The sequence below is a fragment of the Clarias gariepinus genome, chromosome 27 (assembly GCF_024256425.1).
Source record: "Clarias gariepinus isolate MV-2021 ecotype Netherlands chromosome 27, CGAR_prim_01v2, whole genome shotgun sequence".
In the NCBI taxonomy this organism is placed as follows: Eukaryota; Metazoa; Chordata; class Actinopteri; order Siluriformes; family Clariidae; genus Clarias; species Clarias gariepinus.
Window position 1 is genome coordinate 1,511,476 of NC_071126.1, and position 15,640 is coordinate 1,527,115.

Sequence of the window (15,640 nt, forward strand, 5' to 3'; positions counted from 1 at the left end):
CTATAAAGTAACAGCAGAATTTCCTTGTTTATTCTTATTATTATTATTACCTGTTCAGAGTTACAGTGTTCAAAAGTAAGCAGCAGTGTCCATGTTCTTGCTCTTAAATTGTAAATCATAGCATTGCATCATCATAGACAAAGTATAACACAGCTGTCTTAAAAGTATTATTCTTTTCACACACACACAGAAAAAATATGGATTTGCTGTTTCTCTTAAACATAAACCAATCTTAATCTCCTGCTACAGTTCAAAGGCCAAATCAAATCAAATCTCAGTCTGTTCCAGGCAGGTTCTCAGCCCAGCCCATAAGGTCACTTTTATACCCGCAGCAATCGTCCACAGACGATCTGGTTCATGTGTTGTCAGAAAAATGTTTTTAAAGATAATTTAGGAGAACAATTTTGGGAAGAACTGCTCTCTGTCTAAAGGCAGTGCGCACATAATTAAAAGTGGAACATACAAAAAGTGTAACAGAAAATGTAATTTTTTTAAAAAATGAAAAAAATATCAAAGCACATACAGCTGTGTACCAAATTCAACCTCAAGAACCATGGTCTAAGCCAGCAGCTTTTGTTTTTTTGTCATTTTTTTTTTTTTTTTGCTAATGGAGCTGCTTTAGGAAAAGACACCTGTATATTAACCTACCTGAGATCTACGTAAAACACAGCAAAAGCTACAGGATCTGCTGATTACACCTGAGCACAAACAACCAGTCACATATCTAAAGCTGTGAGCTCCCTCAGCATGGCGTGGGCGCAGCAGTGTGGACATGGAGGGCTGTTCGTTCACTGCCAGAGAACATCTGTAGAGGGCGCTGCATGCCAAAGTGCTTCACTACCACTTGGGAAAGCTTGTGTGGGTGGTGACCAGGTGTTGTCAGGATACTCGGTCCAGAAGAAGAGGTGCATCCAGTGTTTGAGACTTTACCTAAGACCAGGAGATACGTCTTAAACGAGTACACAATTTACTACTAACCGATCAGCAGTACACCCAATGTAGCTATTATTAACATTCTGTAGTAATCTATGGACAAGCCAACTGCTCTGCTCACTTAACAACACTTTCCAAGCCAAGACATAAAAACAATTAGCAGATTATGTTGATATTGTATGGAACTAACATGCACACTCCCAAAAGCCAAACAGACCCGGGGTGTACCTCTAGAAGCCCAGGGAGGAGTGAAGGAGAAAGGCTGAGGAGAGGAAGGAGGAAAGGAGCAGCCTAAAGAGTTGACCCTGAGCTCGTTTCTCTGGAAGAACTCAAACAGAGACAGAGAGAGGAAGGAGGGAGGAATAGAGAACACAGTGAGATTTAAGAAAGTGACAGCACATCATGCAGCTGTTGGCTTTTGTTCCTTCACACACACACACACACACACACACACACACACACACACACATGCACACATACATTCAGTGGTATTTTTGTAAACTCTTAATTGTTTGCTTGCATACAGTAAAGCACTAACTGTGAGGACAGGATGACAAATACTCCAGTAATACACTTAATGGTGTAACTCATCCTGGTGTGGTGTTCTGTTTATTTAGTTTTTACGTTTAAACGAGCTCAGGCCATTAGGCGGAGACACACTCTCACGCACAGGACCTTAAGGACATCCAGAAACCACAGGTAGAACATGTAAAACCCATGGAAGTGAAGTTTGAGCACCCAACCTTGGAGATGGAAGGCAACTGTGATAACCGCTGAGCCACAGTGCCCCCTGTGTTTAAACCAATGATTAAAACTAGCTTTAATAGTGTGTAAGTCATGACTGGTGACGATGGGACATCCTTTTGATGTACAGATAAATACAGTCATTCTTTATGGTAGATTCTTTCTTTTTAAGAAAAAAAAACTCCATAGATGTGATACCCTGGTCATTCAGTACATCCAGGACGTCAGCTGCCTTAATTCTATAGCTGCATAATGTTGTCTAGTTCTGACCAACTGAAGCAACTCCAGAGGCTTGTACAGTGGGCACTATGCCTGATGGGTGCATCGCTTCATGCATGTCCCTTCTTAGCCTGATGCACCCATCACCATTAAACACAGTTAAACACATGTTTAAGTGATCTTCGATGACAGTCACCTAATGTTTTTTCTTCCTTCTACTATGTTTGCCCAGACAGTTTATCTCACCCAACCGAACTTCTAGGATCAATAAGAACCACTGATATTTTATGGCTCATACATGCACACAACAACTTGGTACAGTACCTCCTGCCCCCACAACCACTAAAGAGAATCCTGCTCCTAAATAAACAGGGTTACCAGGAGGCACTTTTATACTTTTGGAGTACTGATGGCTCAGTAATTAGAAAGATGGCCAGGGAGTCAGTCCCCAAGCACTGCCAAGTGCCAATAGTGTTGTGCTTTTTCTCCACAGGCACCATAATCATGACAACCCAACCAAGCTGGGAGGTGTAGAGAAAAGAATTTCGCTGTACTGAAAAGTGTATGTGATGAAAAAGCTTTCTAAAACATCACTCGTTAGGTCTAACACAGCTGGACTAATGAGTGAAAACATCCTTCATCACACGATTACACACTTCCTACTTTCAGAGAGCTGAAAAGTATTAGTTCCATGATGTTTTGTCACCGTGTGTCACAGCACTCATCACCTTCTCCGCTTGTTACGTGAGGTGTCAAAGTGCGAAAGAGTGGCCTCACCTGAAGGTTTGTGTGAGCTTTTTTTAACACGTCTCGTGTCCTGGTCACTGCAAAGAGACAAAGTGAGGTCACCCAACAGAACTTTTTGACAAAAAACAGGGATGAAAAGTCGTGCAAATACTATGATATTAGCAAATTAATTTCTCATCAGTGAACATAAAAGCAGGACAAGAACAAGGTGCTCATCATGGCTTACATTGGCTGACGATAAATTGCTCCATGCTGTCTTTGGTGCGGTTGGAGTTTTTCAGGCTCTCCATCGTCTCTCTTAAAGTCTGTTCCTGTTCAGCGAGTTTATGCCTCAAAGCCATAACTTCGTCTGTTAAAGTTTTCTCCTACACACACAGTAAATACACACATCAGTCCTGTATCCAGCGCACAGATTATAGCACATTATGAGATACACTCCTGCCTTGTTACTGAAAGACACACTGCATGTCAGGTGTGTCTTCTCTCAGCTCAGGTACCTGTCGATCCCTCACCTTTTCATCCTGTGATGTGGTCTCAGTGCTCGGGAGAGCAGCCCTCCAGAACATTTTGAGGACAGAACCAATGTCCTCCAGGATCTGCTTTAAGGTCTTGGTGCTGGTCAGCAGGTTCCTCACACAGGCCTGAATGGAGAATACAGGAACAACTTGAACATGGACCCAAATATTAAAGGAGCAGTTTAGAGCAGCTGTTTTAGATATGAAAAGCATCACAAGATGTCTGTCGAACCTACAATATATAATGTAAAGAAGCACAACTGGGCATTGATATTCTGCCCAAAACAACAACTTGCACAGAACGATAGCCTGGAAAAAGTTTCACTGAAGTGAGTAAAATGGGACAGATCTAAACCATCCTGTTCAACTGCAAGAGACAAAGTCCGTAAAGCTGCAAGGACGAGAGCAGTAGCTGTGTGGAACAAATCTAATCTTTTCCTTTTCCCAGATATACATAGCTATCACGGATTTAGGGGAAAGTCGGACATTCCACCTATCCCAAGTTTATTTCTTCTTTTTTTGCTTTCTTCTTTAATCAGGTTTGTACTGATTTAACCAGGAAAAGAACTTAGGTTAGGCCTAGTTGCTGGAGGACCTGGATCTGTGATAATGATTTCTCCTCAGTTAAAGAGGGATGTTGAGCTCTGTGGTACTGTTAGTTCTTTTAAAAAGTACAGATATTTTCAGTACAGTAGCTTCAGAATGTGTTAAAAATCGAGAAGGTCAGACAAAACGGGACGGCTTTAAATGCTTCATATTTATGCCGTTTTATTTTCAGTATCTGTTGAATGGCAAACAGTGTTTATCTTAAAGTAGTGTCCGGGAATATTAATGGATGCCCGGAATCCTGTGAAAAGGAAACAGGTACTGTTATATTTAAAACAAAACCACCTGACAGCATTCACTTAGGAGACACATTTAAAGGACGATGAGACTGGGACGGTCGAGTTTACTGTACTGTAGCTCCTTTTTCTAGTAAACTATGAATGAAGATCTTATTCTGGGTTTGGCTAATGGTACTGTTTCACCATTCTTTGATCTTCCTAGAAGAACACGGTAAGCATGACCCCTTTCACCACTCTCATTTACGGTAGCATTTATAGACCCTTCGGCAGTGGCTGTAAAAGCAAACCCTACCGTTAAAGGAGTGGATGGTGGTGGGAGTCAGAAACAATATCAATATCCAAACACTTCCACCAACAAGTAATAACAATATCATTTTATATGGCATCCTAAAGGTATGTTGTCAAGTTAAGCCCACAGTTAGGTGAGATACTGAACAGTGACCCACTCTTATAAAAAATGAGAAAAAAAACATAGGGAAGTTTGACCTTATGGAATAACATAAAGGCTATTACAATAAAGGCTATTACTAGTAGCCTCACAATTTTACTATATGGCGATAATATTACCTCTTAGCACACCTTATCAGATTTTAATCAATATGAGAACCTCATTGGAGACTTTCTCTGGGCAAGGAGGAAATCTAGATTCAAGTTAAGCAAAATGTGCACACCCAGTGATAAAGGAAGACCAGACATGTCTGATGTGAGATTATACAGCTTGGCATTTGAAATGACTAAGATAGCCAGAGGGGAAGTGTGTCTGGGTTAGGGTTGACCAAAATCGAGAAGAATCTTGCCAAACCATTTTGTGCAATAAATGATATCCCAGCATTTGACTGATAATAAGAAAGATATAAATCCAGCACTTGAACACCCTAGTGAGGTTTGGCCGAAGGTTCATAAACGGCACAATATCTAGAAATACAAGCAGAAAGTGTTAGACAACATCGGCTAGAATGCATACAATAAATGATCTTTATGAAACAGCACATTTAAATATTTACAAATTATGCATTGCATAATTAATATTTGTTAGATGTACTGTAAGTAACCCAATTGTTGATTCTTGAAAAACAGAAGGCATAAACATTTAACAAAAACTATTTACTCTATTAGTAGTGCATGTGAGAGTCTGAGAATGGTGTGACAGGAAAGAGACCAAGGAGACACGAGACGACGAAGCCACCACACCCATGTATACATCCAAGTGCTCATGGATAGCAGACTGACCTCATGCAGGTTGATCTCCATGCTGGATCGCAGTGCTGCCTCCATCTTGCAGATGAACACTTTGCCATCCAGGAGCTGCTGCTGCAAGGTGCTGAAGTCGTCCCAGTGGCCCACAACATGACACCCTGTCCTGCAGGCGAACGAGCCGTCTGGGGCTTCACTCTTATTAACACCCGATTCTAGATCAAGCAAATATTTATAAAGGTAAAATTCTTGACATGTCTATGGAGCTGAACAGTGTTTTACAGTGTATATACTGCATAGGAAAAAGCTAACTACTCACTAGCAACAGAGAACTGAAGCTGAGCAGAGAGCGCTGACGCTGGATTAAAGGTGCCTCGAACAGGAGGAGAGCAAGACGAGTCTATAGCAGTCAATATAATACTAATGTTTAGTCGAGATACAAATATGTAACTTAAACATAATCTGTAATCTTGACCCTGGAGCTACCCAGTAATATATGACTGCTGGGTTTAAATGTCACACATAAGGCTGGTTGATTGCTTTTCTCACCATGGAAGAGGAGTTTTCTAGCTGGAACCTCTGGATCCACCCTGTCACTTAGCTGTTGCTCCAGCATGTGCATGTCAGACGCTGCCTCCTGCATTTCTGGTTCTGAAGGTGTACCGATAAGGATGTTATGAAAAAATCAGGATCCAAGTTGTAGAACATGCATAGAGAGTATTCACAGAGTTTACCTTGACTGTCCGTGTGGGTGGTTTCACATGACCTGCGGTGCGTCTCTAATTCACACTGAAGAGTAAGCATGAGTCGTCTGCTTTCACTCAGCTGCTGCTGGAGAATGTTAACTTCGTGCTGGAGCCTAAAGACACAAGCAGTTCGCAGTCAGTGACAAAACCACCTAGACTCTTGGTTAAATGGCTACAACATCGCACAGCCCTACCTGTTAGCGTTCTCCTGACTGATCTGTTTGTCTTGCTTGAGCTGCAGAACCACCTGCGTCTGCTCTCGCATTTGCGCCTGCAGCTGCCTGAATTGCCCTGCCCACTTTTCCGCTTCCAGCTCTGCCTGCTTCAGCCTAGTGTGCTCCAATAGGACGGCATCCCGCAGGTGCTCCACCTGTTTCATGCCCTCTTGTATATCGAATACAGAAACATCTACAGGTCAGATATAACGTCACTGGATTGTAGACGCTGCCAATAAACATAATGAAAACGTATATTAAACGTATAGCGTTTATAGTGCTGCACCTCTGCCTGCTTGCTGGAGCTGACTCTGGAGTGCCTGGTTCTCCTCTTTAAGGAATTGGACCTCATTAGACAGCTGATTGACAGAGTCAAGCCCCTGAATGTAAATGTTTGTAGGAGCACCTAATAAACAATAACCAGAGAAACAAGCAAAATGTGATGTTCTGTGAGGTTTAAGGGGGAATGATCAATGATTTATCGTTAAATCTTCAAAACAAATTTTACTTTTGTTTTCAAATAAATCTAAATTCATTATCACTTCTTTGTCTGTGTGCAACTTTTAATATTTGATGTGTTTCTCAGACCTCCATCATGTTTGCTGGAGTCTAGTCTCTCTGCCAGCTGCTGTCTCAGGCGTTCATTGGTCTGGATGGACTCTTCGAGACGTCGATGGAGACTGCGTATCTCCCTCAGGTGCTCCTCCATCAAGTCTGTCCCTGTGACACAACCATCCAAAGAAAGATCGATGATCACACTTACATGTCTATGTCAAAGTTCAAATCTATAGCATATAGGATTGCCACTCTGTTAGCACCTGTGTGACGCGCGCCAGACTGATACCCCGATGAGCTTGACGAGATATCATTATAAGTGCTTTCTCGCTTAAGCTGAGCCCCATATGTCATACCCGGACTAGCATGAAGGCTAGCAAATGGAGATTGCTGAAAGACATGCTGGGATGGAAGGTGAAAGTCATTGTGGTCGGTCTGGTGGAAAGCGCCTGGCAGGGGTTTGACCTGAGCGCTGCTAAAACCTGTATAGAAAGAAAGGAAGAAGAAAATGTCGACATTTTAGTTGACAACAGTAATTGTTATCAAAATAATCTGAAAACAAAACAAAAAAAAAACGTGGTTAATGGTTTAGAAAGACAAGGTCTGAGCGAGACGTTACAGAAACTCATAGGCACTGCGGATTGTTGGGATTCATTAGCTAGTGCATGTGTATCTCTATTCAGTGTGGTCTAAATCATAGCATTTATTAAGAGGGATGCAGTTTAATCATGTTTATTAAGTGTTAAGAAATTCTCTGCAGTTAATTCAGAGGTTCACACAAACTTGGGGACAGTATCCTAAATGGATATTATATATTATATATATTATATCCTACATTACTGTGTTTCAGATGTTTATTATACGGCTGAAGACTTTAGAAGACTTGAACGTGATATTATTAGAAAAAGGTCTTCCATATGAAAGAGACGTATTTCTCTTCAGGCTGTCATCGTGATCATAAACTCTGACCTTACATTTAAAACTATTCACTAACCGATACAATTTAGAGATTTTATGCACGAAACAGACCTTTCGACAGGTTTAAAGGTGACGCTCACAGACACCAAAATTTTTTTTAGTGTTATTAATGGAGCTGTGATTCATATGCAGACTGTTGATTTGATTTATGATTGATTTTTGAGCTTTGAGATTTTCAATTCAGCAATAATGTTAGATTTGTCTCTGCATTTCTTACAGGTTTTAATATATTAAAAGCTACTAAAAGTATCTAATAAACAGTAAACTTCTGTGTTACCTCTTGATTAAACTGTAACTCAATTCTGAATTGAAAACTGACAAACAAAAGATCGATTAAATTGCATAATCCATGATATTGCACAGCTCATATTCGGTTATACACACAGAATCTTTAATATTTCCAATATTTCTAACATATTTAAATCAAACACAAGAGCAGATTGTTTCTCTCGTGAACCCATTTGTAAAACAGATGAGCCTAATTTGGTCTGACTTAACCTACCATTACACAACATGCAAAATATGAACAATCGCTTGGAACACGTCATGCTGGTTTATTAAAGTAAATAAAAGAACTTAATGTGATATGCACATCCAGAGAGGTAGAAAGTAGGGGTGCTGGAACCATAATACAAACATTACTTACATGGTTGAAACTTATGTGTGTCTATGGAGATATTGTGAACAAACTGAACATTCATGCCTTGATGAGGACATTCACTAGCGTAAAACTGGAGATTAAAGCCACATTTTAAGTTACGTCACGCGTTTGTTAAGTCACATCTCGAAATAGTTCTCTTTAATGCACTGATTGTGTTACAACAGCAAAGACAATGCTGTCTCCCTAGATCCTCCCACCCCTCCAAAGCCCCCATTTCAGTGCATCAATAGAGATGTTAACTTTATAGGGCAGGCTGGTCGATGTTAGCGAGTGACACACACACACACACACATATACACACACACAAATACACCAATGCTCACTGTTTGCTAACTCTTTCTGCAGTCTCTGCAGCTCCTGGTGCACCTCAGCCAAAGAGAAGCCCCCTGTGGTGTTAGAACGGGGTCTTAGGTATTGTGTTTGGGCGTCAAACGGCAGAAAAGCCATTTGAGCTGAGAGACACTGGGGTAAGGGGCCAGAACTGAGCTCTGTGGGAAAAGAGGAGGCCAAGAAGGTACAGTTCAAACTTCTTTATCATAGCCTGAAGATGCGGTGAGTATTAACACACACTGAGTGAACATAAAACGGTGGAAACTAAAGGCTTCAAGATTTTCCCAAAATCTATTTAGCCAAACTTTCTGTTGTTCTCTGTCGTGTGTCCTACCTGTCTGTATCTGGCCCTCCGTGAGCCTGAGAGGTGTGCAGTGCATGCTGGGACCGCAGCTGGACGTCTGGTGGCCATGTGAGGAAGTAACGGACGGTGGGTTGGATAGATGCGGATGTGACGGCGCAGGCTGCAGAGGGTCTATGAAAGAGAGGGTCACAAAAGGACACAAACGTGATCATGTTTAAGGTTATACTTAATTTATTTAGGAAAATGAAATTTACAGGCGATATGCTACAGTAGAATATTCCCTATCAGGAAGTGGGAAGAAGGGGGAGGGTCCCTATACTCATAATCATCATCATTATCTTTAGTAAGCTCCACATCCTGGTCAGGAGAAATCTGGAGCCTATTCTGGGAACATTGGGTGCAAGCCAGCAATACGCTCACGCACATGTTCATAATGAAAAATCCTCAGTTCACTTCCTGGAAAGGTTTATATTTGGGCTATGGGAGGAGACCCATGCAGAACTCCACATAGACAAAAACCTACCGTCAAGGTTAAACCAGTGACCTTGGAGCCCTGACGGAGCAATGCTATACTGCAGACTGACTTCTGATTGTGCCTATTATCCAAGGGTCGTTCAGGTCAAACTGGGACTGATGATGAATCAGGGTGTGAAAGCGATTGACGCGGTTGAACGATTGGAACGGAGCAAACGTTTTAATAAAGGCCATACGGTACGTTCGTGAATGACGATCTTAGCCGAGGTGGCTTGGAGCTCACTGCAGCTGTTCCTGTTTCACATTTATTGAGAGGAACGAATAATATAAGATAACTTGTCACAACTTGCAGAAGAGATGTGTGTGTCTGTGGGAACTGTACACACTCATGCAAAGCGACAGTGCTAACCACTAAGCCACCGTGCCGCCGCAGGGGATTATATAGATAAATGGAGTTTTTACTCTTAGAACTCTGCTCAGTTATTCTGCACGGTTTAAAGTCCCGGTTTGACTTGTACCTAGGATTAAATAAGATGTTGTGTTTAGGTGCATGTTTCTGTAGCACACTGTTTTGTGTGTGTGTATGTTTGAATGGCGTACCATCAGCTACCTCATCTTGGCCGAACTCACTGACAGTGTCCAGTTCTGAGCATAAGTCAAGGTCTTCATTAGTGGAACCCTGTTCATCTATGACAAAAGATCCGCGGTCCAACTGGTCAGCATCTCCTGAGTGAGAGCGGCTGCTGCTGGGTGAATCTGCACGCTGGAGCTCAAGTTTAGAGCGCAGTGACTCAATGAGTTTGTCTTTCTGCTGGAGCTCCTTACTTAACCTGTGGAGCAGAACACAGAGCCAGACACACACGAACACACACACACACACACACACACACACACACACTACAAATGAATTTGACTTTCAGAATCAGCGGTTTTGCAATAAAGCTTTTCGCAACCATTTAACATTTCCAGAACTCATCAGTGAAAGTGAAGGAGATTAGGGTTTTGTCTGCATTAACAACTTTGTGTGATTACTGAATTCAATGTGGCTTTCATGAAAAGCTATTTTTCCTGCATTAAAAAGTCCTGCATTTTCCCGCACGCCCCCGCATTAAAACGTGCTTAATCACTATACAGATAATAATGAACCCAAAGTACTTAGCTGTGGCTGTTTTGGATTAAATGAAATGCGACAAAGCTGTTTTACTAAATATAATGGCACATTTCTGTTTTCCTTCAGGCGAGCTCTTTCACAGCTGGATTCATTCACACTTATTGTCCATTGATTAAAAGTTTGGGCTCGGTCTCTACTAGGGGTGTAACAGCATGTGCATTCGACCCCCTACCATTTGGTACAAGACGTCGGGTTCGGCGCACGCTGTGATCTAAGTGACAGTCCAGCTTTAATTAGTGCTGGTGTATTCTCTCCAATACTGTAAGTCGGATGAACATTTTAATGCTTTATGTACTGATTGGACATGTAGTGCATGCATGTACAGTATATTATATGCATATTAAATCTTTAAAGGTGGCATGGTGGTGTAGTGGTTAGCACTAATTGGGATTTCCAACAAAGGTATGTTACATAGGTACTGTATGATTTTAAATAGAGGAATTCCCTGTGTGTTGTCCCTTGTTGCTTTTAAGTTGGTAAACGTTTACAGAACCGAGGTACAGTATGTACCGAACCGTGCCCTTTATTTACCGGTACACACCCAAGCTGTACTCATGATAGGCAGACATCTATATATTATTATGCACATACTGTACACACACTCTTCATGACTTGTCCATAGTTACTTGTCTTTTATACCATGTCTCTGTTATTCTTACACTTACACATAGTCAACTCTAAAGAGAAAAAAAAACTAAATTAACACAACACAAGAATTCATCAAACATTATTTTTGTCGAGTCACTTCATAAGTAAATTTGCCAGTTTAATCTTGTCACCGGATCAGATATCCCTGATACCTTCTTCACTGTCGTTAGTACATTCTCTAATAAACTTTCTTTATTTGTCATTATTAACACCTTTTTAGACATATTTTAAGAATATTGCATTTGAAAGTCATAAATATGCAAAGGTAAAATCCACTTGTTATTCAAGACAGATGCATGTTAATGCCCCCCCCCCCCCCCCACACACACACACACACCGCCCCCCTTCAGTTAAAATGAAGAGGTGCTGAGTTTTTTTTTTTTTTTTTATCAGGAGACTTCACTGAATTATTAGTAGAAGTAGCAGCATCAGCAGTACCAGTGTATTTTAAAGCACCGTTTTGCAAAAAGAAAAAAAATGCACTAGTTGAGAAAAACTACACAGCATTTTTATTTGTCCTAGATGAACAGCTCCCACCCTACTCCCTTGTACCAACATTCTTTCCATCGTGTGTACTCTCTCCCATTGCTCTTACTTCTCCACGTGGTGCTGCAGCGCCCTCCTGTCTGTCGCCACCTGCCTCCTGAGAAGCACCAGCTCTCGCTCCTGCACACGGCTCTCCCACAGAGAGAAAGAGAAGAGCGAGTTGCGGTAGAGTGGGCTGCTCTTAGACAGCATGGATCTCCAGAGCGGAGCCATGGTGCCTCGGCCCATCTGTCTGCCCGCGTCGTCTTGTGTCCGAGACACAACGCGACCATCGTCTCCTGTCCCGGGCTGGACTGACTCAACCATCAGACAGCCAGAGCACACAGAACAGGAAGCTCGGTGTGGGGCTGTGTGATGCTGATTAGCTGGTGATTAGCTGGTAAATGAGCGTCCCTTCCTTCCTTTTGTTCTCAGACAAACAGCACAGATTACGCACTATACGTTTGTCCAATAAATGATGTACGATTTAGACTAATCTTCTATTTAAAGCTGCAGTCCTGAGGATTCCGTTGATTATCGATCCTTTAGCTAGAATGTCGGTGCAGAGGAAGACGTTTCTCAATAGCTCAACAACATTCTTCATCAACTCTCAAACACAATAAACCTCTTGCATGTGTGTTTGTTTATGTGTGGGATTCGGGCTGGATTTGCTCCCAGGACAGAAGCAGAAAGCTTTAGTGAAAGAAGGAAAAATCATTGTTTTGATTCGCTGAAGAGTCAAACACAGCTAAACCTCAGGATCCGAACAAGAGACAAAAAGCCTTGATGAAGTTCTTACAGACTCCTTCGATAAATAAAGTGAATTGCTGATCTGCGTCGTAGTAACAGTTGAATCCCAGCCTGGGTGAAGTAAGTAACTCTTACAGACAAAATAAAACCAAGTAGAAGGACAGGAAAGAGATCAAAAATAATCCTGATACTTCACTCATCCTGCCATCCAGTTGCTCTTTTCTTTGTTCTCTCTCTCTCTCTCTCTCTCTCTGGTTCAGCTGCCTCTGACCTATTTCACTCTCTCATGAGCTTTAATAATCTAACCTGATTAGTGCTTAAGTCAACAGACCGTCCTAATCCCGGCGGTGCGTGTGTAACTGCAGCAGCAAACATGTGACAAAATTGTCTCATCAGGGGAACGCAAAAAGCCACAAAAGCACAGCACACGAAAAAGGCCATCAAACCAATGCAATGCCACACTCTGACTAAATTAATGCGCTAAAATATGGCGAAGTCCAGCCTCACATCTGGCTCACCATCTGTTCTGTAATGCTCTTGATCTCGCTGTCCTTCTCATTTAACTTCTCTAATTTCCCAGAGTGCAAAGGTGATCTCGAAGCATCATCAAGAACGAACTACAAACCTGTGGTGTCCAAAAGCAGTGGGAAACCAACAGCTAGCTAAAGATCTGTAAAGGACTGTAACATCAATCTTAAAGGCCTCAGGACAAAAAAAGAGAGTGCTCAGGACATTTTCTGCCAAAAGTTCTCGATAAACAGTCTTCTGAAACACGTATTCGTCTTTAACACTTTGTCTCCGGTTGGTTGTGAAGGTCCTGTCTCTTGCTTGGTTGCTCTGCCACATGTGTGCGATCTTCCTCATCCCAGCTCTGAGTGATGACACAAAACCACCCCAGGCAGCAGATCTCTCTCTCTCTCTCTCTCTCTCTCTCTCTCTCTCTCACACACACACACACACAAACACACACAAACACACACACACACACACACACACACACACACACACACACACACACAGTGCTGAGATATCGAGAAGTTTAATGATTTGAGTTCACAGAGAAGCAGCTGTGCTGCTGAGCCAGCGAACTAGAAACAGGAGGATCATTAAAGCTCGGCTCTGTTTCATTCAGAGGAATGGGACTTATACTTTACTTCACTATCTCTCCATGCACACACACACACTCACACACACACACACATATGTAAAGCAAGCCTATACAGCTCACTGCCTCCATATGTCTATGCCTTACACAGATACACAGTCAGGGGGAATAGAGGTCATCTGTCCCTGGGGTTCTGACACTGCTGCCATGGCAACCAGGGAAGGAGGGAGGCGTCGGGGGGAACGAATCGGCCAATAAAATATTTCATGCTAATAACACAACACTTAGTTGGGCCCTGAGTTGCACCAGTGGGGACATTACGCTAATTCACATTCCACGTTAATTCACATTTATGTACTCTTTAAGTAAATTAAAAGTCCTATTTTTCTCTTTAATCTTTGTTTTTGTGAACCACATAATGATTTTTTTTAAAAACAATTTTCCTGCACATTCCAGGTAGATTCAGTGTAGAATACCTGATAGAGAATTTTCTATAATCTTGTAGAACTTACAAGAGTTTTAAAAACCTTTTAGAACTATAAATAAAATATATATATACAGTACATAAAACATATATACAGTCACCATGGTAGCATCACTGATGGTGTGTGTGAGCGTGTGGGCCAGACAGAGGGGAAAACAACCGTCCAAACCTACTTAATTAGCTTTTTCATTCAAATGACTCATTTACTGTATTGTGCTTTATTATAAGCATATTGTTTCTCTTTGAGATTTTAACTCAGAATGAAACAGCGCTGTATAAATAAAGATCATTATTACATAATTCTCACTAATTATTTTTTTAAACAGATTTTTTGGGGTAAATATTGAATAACTTTGCTATGTGGCGAAAAGATACCTTTAGTCTACTGTATAGTCCAGTTCTGTTGAAATTCCTTCTGACCCCTTGAGGAGTTAATGATCCAGTACACAGTCCTATACACGGGTGTCTAGACACACACTGAAGATTGATGGAGAACCTGCAGCAGGCTGACCAGCCGAGTCAATGCATTGTGCCACAGTGATATTTCCGCTGAGCATCAACCCTCTGACATAACCACGCATTATGTAAAGGAGGATTGACATGTTTAGTGCAGTCTGTCACTTTACCCATAACCAGCTGAGATGGGAACAGAGCCCTCAGAGCAAGTGAAAGAGAATTTATTGTGTGTGTGTGTGTGTGTGTGTGTGTGTGTGTGACTCTCAAAGTGTATGGAGATGTAAAACTCACCGGATTGCAAGCAGTTCATGGCCTGTCTTGTCATCTGGTATTTCAGAGTAATCCCCTGTGTCAAACCAAAAGACTTTTATTCTACTAAACACAGTGCAGTGATGCAGTATGTATGTGTGTGTGTGTGTGTTTCACTGTGTGTGTGTGTGTGTGTGTGTGTTTCACTGTGTGTGTGTGTGTGTGTGTGCACTTACGGCTGCTGATCTTGGCTGTGACCCTCTGGGCCAGGGCTGAACTCTGGGCTAGCTGATCTCTAAAACTCTGGCCCATGTAATAGTCAATGTCATTGTCTCGCAGGAGTTCCTCGAACGACTTGGTGGTGTCTCCCAGGTGCTGTGTGAGAATGTGACACGCACTCCGTCCCTCGCGCATTCGCTGCCTCAAGTGAGAGAGCTCCCGAGCTTGAGCTTGGATCAGTGTATCAAACTTCCTATAATACACAGAGTTAGAAGATGAAGTCTGATGTCATTAAAAAGTGTGTGTTGTGAAAAGTTCTTAATTTACTCAGTTAGTCCTCAATGTTGATTCTGTTCTCAATTTATCGACTCAGCTTTTGAGTAACGACTCTAATTTCAATGACCCAGTGCTTAATTAACGCCGTAATTTTCAATTCAGTGACTCATTTCTTTATTCAGCCACTTAATTAATGGCTCAGTGTTTAATTTAGTCGGTGAAATGACATTTCAGTGACTCAGTTTTCAATTCAGTAATTACTTCCTCGATTCAGTGATTGATTTCTCAATTGAGTGA

The 15,640-nt window shown here is 41.8% G+C and overlaps 1 protein-coding gene across 6 annotated transcripts in view; it reads right to left on the reverse strand.

Moving 5' to 3' along the window:
- Positions 1–8: 8 nt before the first annotated feature.
- The window catches only part of pde4dip (phosphodiesterase 4D interacting protein), a 71,160-nt gene continuing 55,528 nt past the window's right edge, over positions 9–15,640 (reverse strand). For 3 of the 6 annotated variants that reach the window (XM_053489323.1, XM_053489324.1, XM_053489319.1), the window contains 18 exons: positions 15,085–15,320; positions 14,891–14,945; positions 10,061–10,290; positions 9,017–9,157; positions 8,676–8,840; positions 6,977–7,195; positions 6,747–6,878; positions 6,445–6,564; positions 6,138–6,351; positions 5,932–6,056; positions 5,747–5,848; positions 5,517–5,597; positions 5,234–5,412; positions 3,156–3,284; positions 2,870–3,008; positions 2,674–2,720; positions 1,162–1,252; positions 9–930 (listed from right to left, as the gene is read on the reverse strand). In XM_053489323.1, the coding sequence (XP_053345298.1) occupies positions 743–930; positions 1,162–1,252; positions 2,674–2,720; positions 2,870–3,008; positions 3,156–3,284; positions 5,234–5,412; positions 5,517–5,597; positions 5,747–5,848; positions 5,932–6,056; positions 6,138–6,351; positions 6,445–6,564; positions 6,747–6,878; positions 6,977–7,195; positions 8,676–8,840; positions 9,017–9,157; positions 10,061–10,290; positions 14,891–14,945; positions 15,085–15,320 (2,593 nt within the window). In that variant the 3' untranslated portion in view covers positions 9–742. The remainder of the gene's footprint in view (positions 931–1,161; positions 1,253–2,673; positions 2,721–2,869; positions 3,009–3,155; positions 3,285–5,233; positions 5,413–5,516; positions 5,598–5,746; positions 5,849–5,931; positions 6,057–6,137; positions 6,352–6,444; positions 6,565–6,746; positions 6,879–6,976; positions 7,196–8,675; positions 8,841–9,016; positions 9,158–10,060; positions 10,291–14,890; positions 14,946–15,084; positions 15,321–15,640) is intronic. The other 3 variants (XM_053489320.1, XM_053489321.1, XM_053489322.1) reach the window with 3 other exon arrangements.